Raw genomic sequence first — 6,998 nt, forward strand, 5'->3', positions numbered from 1 at the left:
TGAACCGATATATCGCCCATCCCACATTTAACTGAAACATTTTGAATTGTGTGAGTTTAAGATGGTATTTTGTCCCACTAACACTTTTATTACAGTTTTTACACGATCGGTTTTGTGAGTTTCGTCTTGGATTTGTATTCATAACGCTTTCGGGACCCTTCACCTGAAAAGTTACATAGTGCGCCAATCTAAAATTCAAAACGCTTTTTCAAATATCACAATCCACACGTTCTAAAATATGGACATCGACTAAAGGCGTTTGTCATTCTCGATATAGATATATATATTTTACATAAAGTGTTCTAATATCCTTGGCTCGTCTTTAAATAAATTGTGCATATTTCATCTGTCTCTACACTTAAAGGTTTGAAACTGCACTTTGCGTCACACAGCGGCGTTTAATAAATAAGATGTATGATTGTGAAACACCGTCGCGGTTGAAGCCTTGGCAAACGACTCGATGCGTCTTTTATTCTAAATCGATATTCAATCTCACACAGAACAGTCGAGGCCTTAACGAACTATCGGGATCGCGAAACTACTTTTTGTGCCCCGGAATCATCATTATTCTAAGCGACTACGGTCTATTTTTGCACATACTCTAATATCAAAGTCACGGCGGGTCATAAAAAATACGGAGGTTTCGAATACCAACAGTACAGTGCACGTTTCGAAGCTTCATTTGGTTCCGCGACGAACCGTTCCCGAAGCATTTGTCGACAGACGCACTACGATAACACGGCTTGGATTTGACATAATACTCGCGTAGTTTTGACTTTTGAACTTGTTTTCGGGTGTTTTTGTCAAGGATAGTGTAGTTTTCTCGTTGCAACGTGAAGCAAAATGATCCAATGGTGAAAAGAACCAAACAAAAACAAACAAACATCTTACTCCATTTCCGGGTTTCAGACGATGATACAACATTCTTGAAGGTGCGTGATGTAACTTTTCTGCTGTTTGTTTCCATGTAGTAGTTACGGATTGGCCTGGAATGTTCCGCAGTACCACATTAAACCTACAGTCCGTGGAGAAAAGTGGACGACGCGATTATTTTAAGACGTTTTAAACACAAATAAAGGTTGAACTACGGCAACTGCCGGCTTCCAGATGGAGAATTACACAAATAAAGTGCATTATTGATCATTTTGATTTAATAAAGCCAATGTTTGTGTATAAAAAGGACATTTAGAGTCTGTACAGTCCAGATAACGACAGTCAAAACGCGACTGATTATCTTTTATAGTCGACTTATCACAATCAGTCATTTAATTGTTGCAGTGCTAACAAACACTCTGATACTGTACTTAATGGAGCATCATCAATAGAAATGATTGCAGTCTACATTTGTCTATCGCAATGTTTGATTTGTCTGATAAAATACCTTAAAATCGATGGGATTATAAGGCTTTTTGGCCTCATCAATGAACACAAAATCACATTAAAGACTCTAATGAACGTAATGTAATGCACGTTGAAAGGTGGAGCGTCCAGGACCTTCTCGTCTCCATGGAGATGTTGTCATTTCGCCTGCCACGTTCGACAAAATGGCGTGAAACTTGGGCATCTCCACAAAGAAAAGCAGCAAACTAGAGTATTTTTGCAATTTTTAAAAAGCCTGTGATTGAAAATGTACGATAAAGGTCGACTGCGGAACATTCTAGGCAAAACAATCATACTTCCACGAGACAAGCAGCAGGTTACACAATGCACCTTTAGATAACAGGCCTATAAAGTTAACTCTAGTCAAAATCACTCCGGTTATTCTGAATTCAAGTCACATTTTGCACGTTTGTATCTCCGGTCTTCAGATGGAGCAAGAGTTTGCGCGTCGCCTCGGTTTAGAATCCCCGAAATCCCGGTCGTCGGCAGCGCAATGGCTGAACGAGCACATGGTCTGCGAGAGCCTGCGCATGCCGAGTCGGAACACGCTATTGGACAGGCTGTAGATGACGCAGTTGCAAAAGCTGTTGCTAATCGCCAGCCAAGTCGTTATGAAGGACAGGGCTGGGCTGTCCAGCACGTGGGAGCTCTCCAGGAGAAAGTAGATGATGTACGGCAACCACAGCATGTAGAAAACACTGGTGATCCGAAACAGGACCATGGCGTAGCGTCTGTCCGGCCCGTGTCCGCCACCGCCGCTGCTGTTGCCGCTCCCTCCGTGATGCCCGCCTCCACCCCCGCCTCCGCCGCCTTCCGCCTCCATCTCCTGACTGGGAAAGCGCGCCCGCCTCTCGCTGATTTCGCGGTTGTGCTGCTGGCAAATGCGGAAAATGTGGTAGTAGGTGAAGCAGACGACGAGCGCGGCGGGAGCGTAGAGCAGGCAGACGACGAAGCCGGTGAAGAGCGCCGACGTGGGCCAGGAGTGCGCGCACCACTCGAATATGTCGCCGTGGTACCCGGGCTTGCCCCAGCCGAAGAACGACGGCAGGAAGACGAGTCCGGAGTAAATCCAAATGACGGTGATGCAGCCGCGCAGCCGGCACGGCGTCACCAGCTGGTTGTACGACAGCGGTTTTGTGATGGCCAGGTACCGGTCCACGCTGATGCATGCCAAACACGCCATGGAGACGCTCTTCAGCACCGAGATGACGTAGCTGAACACCTGGCACGTGATGGGCTCCTGGACGCTGGCCGGGTAGTGGAGCAGCGAGAGCGTCGGCACCAGGCAGCTCAGCCCCACCAGCAGGTCCGCGTAGGCCATGGTCTGGATGAAGTAGCTCGTGGTGTAGTGATGCAGCAGCGGCGCGCAGTGGAACACGAAGATGACGGTGACGTTCCCCGCGATGATGAGCACGGTGAGCAGCACAATCACCGCCGTCTCCAAAATGCACGCTTCCAAGCCCACGTTCAAGCCCCAGCCTAAGGGGCACGAGTGGTTGGAGCGTCCCGAAAGCAGATCTCCTTGGCTGGAGTTGGCAGTGGGCCCCGGGTTCATCAACACTACAGACTGGTTCATTGTGGTGAATGTTACAGCCACACACACCGTAAGGCAGCTGGTGTGAAACTGGAGAGCAGCCTGTCGCCGGCCCGCTCCTCGATTTCTCCCTTTATTTTCCGCCGCGTCGCAAATGCACTCCTCGGACCTTTCACATATCTGGTCCTCAATCAAACGGACGTGTGCAGGAGGAATCAATACGCCCGCCGCCGGGAGGACAGGGCGACCCGCGCACAGCTCCGATCACTCATGGTTAGCGGGACGAGAGCGTAGAAGCGAGCGCGAAGCGGAACCGGGCCGGAGGAGTCTCTCGCCGTTCTGCCCGCGAGCTGCTGCCACATCGCCAGGAGCTTAATGAGAGTGGCAGAAAGCGGGCTCGGGGCATTTAGCGTCCTCACAAGGGCATAAGAGACGGCTCAAATTTGGAGCGACGAGGCGGGTGGAGAGACCGGGCGTTATTCCCGACGTAGAAAATCACATGATCCGCCACCGGGTTCGATATTAGCATTTACATCCTCGGTTTTGGAGTATCTCAGAGTGCCGCAGTTACAAACGGCCGCGTTCCCTCATCCACTGGGTAACAAATGTCATGTATTTTCTATTTTCGAAGGCCTAAAAGTTACGTCCTGACAAAACAAACTGTTATTCCCCCGCGTGACGTCTGACGTTTTCTCCGATGCGTAATCCAGGAAAATCCACAAAGTTCCGGTCGACTCTTCCACGGTCTTGCGTTTCAAGTCTCTCCAAAAACCGTCCGCGCCGTCTCTTTCCCCTCTACAACCCTGAGCGCGGATAACTGTCCAGTGGTGTTTTTGGTGGTCCCCCCGCTCAGTGTCCGGAGCCCGTGTTATGCCCGGGCTATTGTCGAAATCAAAACACAGACGTGGGCTAGAACAACACGGGGGACGGCCGCATGAGATAGTGTGGCAGCCCGCTCAGCACACATGGAGTTGTTTACCGGGCAGAGCTCCTCTCCAGCGTCGCGGGTCCATCCGAAAGTCGGTGCCCAAAAAATGCACATGTGCGTTGAAGTAGTCGATGGCTAGGCAGCTGGGAAGGACTCTCCAGGAGGAACGAGAGGCCGACTGAAGAACTCAGCGCTCCACTCACTTTAAACTCCTCAGCAATCCAAAAAGCAGGCGCGAAAACAAACAAAATTAAACACCCACACCGTTAACTTTCTTGCACGGGGCCGTTTCATTCATCCAAATCCTGCCAACAACGCTCTGAATTCCTCTGCCTCCACCTCCTCCTCCGCCGCCGCCTCCTCCGCCGTCGTTCACTTGCGACACTTGAAAAATTGCGTCCCGGTTCAGAGCGACGTCCATGGAAAAGGGGGAAAGTGTCCGAAAAAAACGACAGCCGAGCAAGACGCGGCCGAGCGAGAACGTGTGCGGTGAGCGCGCGGTGAGGGGGGGTAAAAAAGGCAAGAAACGAAAAGAAAAGAGGGATGCGGATGGGGATGGAGCTGCTGCTGCGGGAGAGGGTTGAGCCGTCCCTCGTCCTGGCGCAGTGAAGGTACAGATGCCGCCTCCTCCCTTCCCCTCTCTCTCTCTCTCTCTCTCTCTCTCTCTCTCTCTCTCCCTCTCTCTCTCTACTGTGACTGTACCTCGCACACACAGCGCAGAAGACACACCCCCTCCTCTCCTCCCTCCGTCTATCCTTTCCCTCTCGCTCGCTCTCTTCTCTCTGCTGTGACTGTACGGCGTTGATCGGCTGATCGCGGAAGCGGTTGCGCGGCGGCGTTTCGATCGCCCTTGTCCCAACTCTGAAACGCGCAACCGTTTTATCGCAAAGGCAGCGGAGCAATTTTGTCGAAATGTCACAGAAAGCATCAATAATTCACGGTTTTCATCAATAATGCACTTTATTTGTGAATAGCCTTCGTTTTGACCTTTATCTGTTTATTAAAGACTCTTAATATACAATAAGAATGACAGTTTGATCAGCCGTGCAGTTGTTGTTTGTGATTAAAAATGTGAAAATGATTGTGTTTTTATCATTTTTATCGTTTGATCGGGCTAAAAGCATAAGAAAATACCTCTTTATAAGACAAGTAAACTGTATTGAGATGTCCTCACTTCAACCGGGTCAAGTTTGTTGTTTTTAAATGTCATTTCAAAAGTGTTTCACGCTCTAATCTCTGAATCAAAAGAACAAAGCAAGAAACGCTAGAGTCATCGAATACTTGTTTGTTGCGGCCGTAAACAAAATGTCAAGGTGAAAATATTCTCCGTCTACAGTCGCCACATTTACACCTTTATTGGGTTGAAAAGTGTTATAAATGTACAATAGAAATAATGAAAAACTGATAATATTGCAATTGTTTAGGAGTAGAATATCAAGTGCATCTTCCATAATAAACAAACAAGACAATAAAGTGACATTTCTGAACTTTTGTGGTTAATGTTGCGGTTCATTCACAGGCACTCAGCACATTCCTGACGCTTTGTTAAAATATTGCCATGGAGATCCTGCATAAACAGATCGAGACCCTCGAGTACACGCCCGCTGACTAAAACAATCATTGTTCGAGCCACGAACATGCAAGCGACCCGAGACCCACGAACACGCAAGCGACCCGAGACCCACGACCGCGAGCAACGCGAGACCCACGAACACGAGGGGCGACCCGAAACCCACGAACACGAGGGGCGACCCGAGACCCACGAACACGAGGGGCGACCCAAGACCCACGAACACGAGGGGCGACCCGAGACCCTCGAACACGCGAGCAACGCGAGACCCCCGAACACGAGGGGCGACCCGAGACCCACGAACGCGAGCAACGCGAGACCCACGAACGCGAGCAACGCTAGACCCCCGAACACGAGGGGCGACCCAAGACCCACGAACACGAGGGGCGACCCGAGACCCTCGAACACGCGAGCAACGCGAGACCCCCGAACACGAGGGGCGACCCGAGACCCACGAACGCGAGCAACGCGAGACCCACGAACGCGAGCAACGCTAGACCCCCGAACACGAGGGGCGACCCGAGACCCACGAACGCGCGAGCGAGCCGAGACCCACGAACGCGAGCGACCCGAGACCCACAAACGCGCAAGCGACCCAAGACCCACAAACGCGAACGCGAACGCAAGCGACCCGAGACCCACGAAGGCGAGTGCTTTAGAAACTGTTTTTGTTTACCGTATTTTACGGGGTATAAGTCGCACCATAAGTCACACCAGAGTATAAGTCGCACCAGCCAAAAAATGCATAATAGAGAAGTCGCACACCGGCCAAAACTATGAAAAAAGGTGCGACTTATAGTCCGGAAAATAATGAATGAATAAAAATGAAGTGAAAGTGGCGAAATCTGCGCACGCCCAGACGCTTCTGCACGTCTTTAAACATGTTTATTATAAGTTAAATATAAGCTCAACGTTTGAGAATACTAAACACTGAACTGTTAATAACGAGCACACAGATCAGAGCATAGAAACATTGTGCGAGATTGTATGTGTCTTTATCAAAAAAAATTTATGAAAAAAATCTTTCTTACCAAACAATTGAACTTAAAGGTTGAATGAACATTTTTTTTTTGGCCCAAATCTGAGTCTTATTTCCTCGTGGCGTGGACTGCCGATTAGTCCTGCCACGTATCAATCATAAAACGGACCTATCGCTCACCTGCAGCCGCGTGTGGCTCGTCCCCATGTTTCCGCATGTGTAAGCGCATTGATCTATCATAATATAGTTCCCTCAGTGTACGGGACAAAATGAAGACGGAGAAAGACTGTTCGAGCTGACTCAGAAGAAGACGGAAATCTACGGGAGACGAGAGATGCGATGCGATCCGTCGCGCTAATACGCACTTCCGCCTGCGTTCTCAAATCGCCCAAAAAATCGTCCATTGCGCCTTTAAATGACAGGCGAACTACGGCTACAACTGAAACCTTTTTTGTTGCTATTTTATGTTGTATTAGAAAATAAAACAAACAACAACAACGGAGGGGGGACATTTTGAAATAAACACACACAGAAACCCCCACAAAGAACAAGCTGGACCAGGGGGAAAGTAAGGTAAGTGAAGGAGCAAAAAACCAAGGAAATAAGG

The 6,998-nt window shown here is 49.3% G+C and overlaps 3 protein-coding genes across 3 annotated transcripts in view; all 3 read right to left on the bottom strand.

The window, feature by feature from the left end:
- Positions 1–6,998, bottom strand: part of LOC140353630 (ubiquitin-ribosomal protein eL40 fusion protein) — a 287,808-nt gene that overhangs the window by 192,247 nt on the left and 88,563 nt on the right. The window lies entirely within an intron of this gene.
- The window catches only part of rabgap1l (RAB GTPase activating protein 1-like), a 151,155-nt gene that overhangs the window by 76,694 nt on the left and 67,463 nt on the right, over positions 1–6,998 (bottom strand). The window lies entirely within an intron of this gene.
- Positions 1,791–3,213, bottom strand: gpr52 (G protein-coupled receptor 52). Its single transcript, XM_072438571.1, has one exon. It carries the CDS (start codon positions 2,954–2,956, stop codon positions 1,805–1,807), a length of 1,152 nt encoding a protein of 383 aa, XP_072294672.1. The 5' UTR covers positions 2,957–3,213; the 3' UTR covers positions 1,791–1,804.

The sequence above is a fragment of the Eucyclogobius newberryi genome, unplaced genomic scaffold, assembly GCF_026437365.1.
Source record: "Eucyclogobius newberryi isolate DKJ021-1_F unplaced genomic scaffold, fEucNew1.0.hap1 SCAF_9, whole genome shotgun sequence".
Classification (NCBI taxonomy): Eukaryota; Metazoa; Chordata; class Actinopteri; order Gobiiformes; family Gobiidae; genus Eucyclogobius; species Eucyclogobius newberryi.

Bases quoted from the DNA above. Each gene is read 5' to 3' on its own strand.
- gpr52 (XM_072438571.1), bottom strand. From the start codon at position 2,956: ATGAACCAGTCTGTAGTGTTGATGAACCCGGGGCCCACTGCCAACTCC.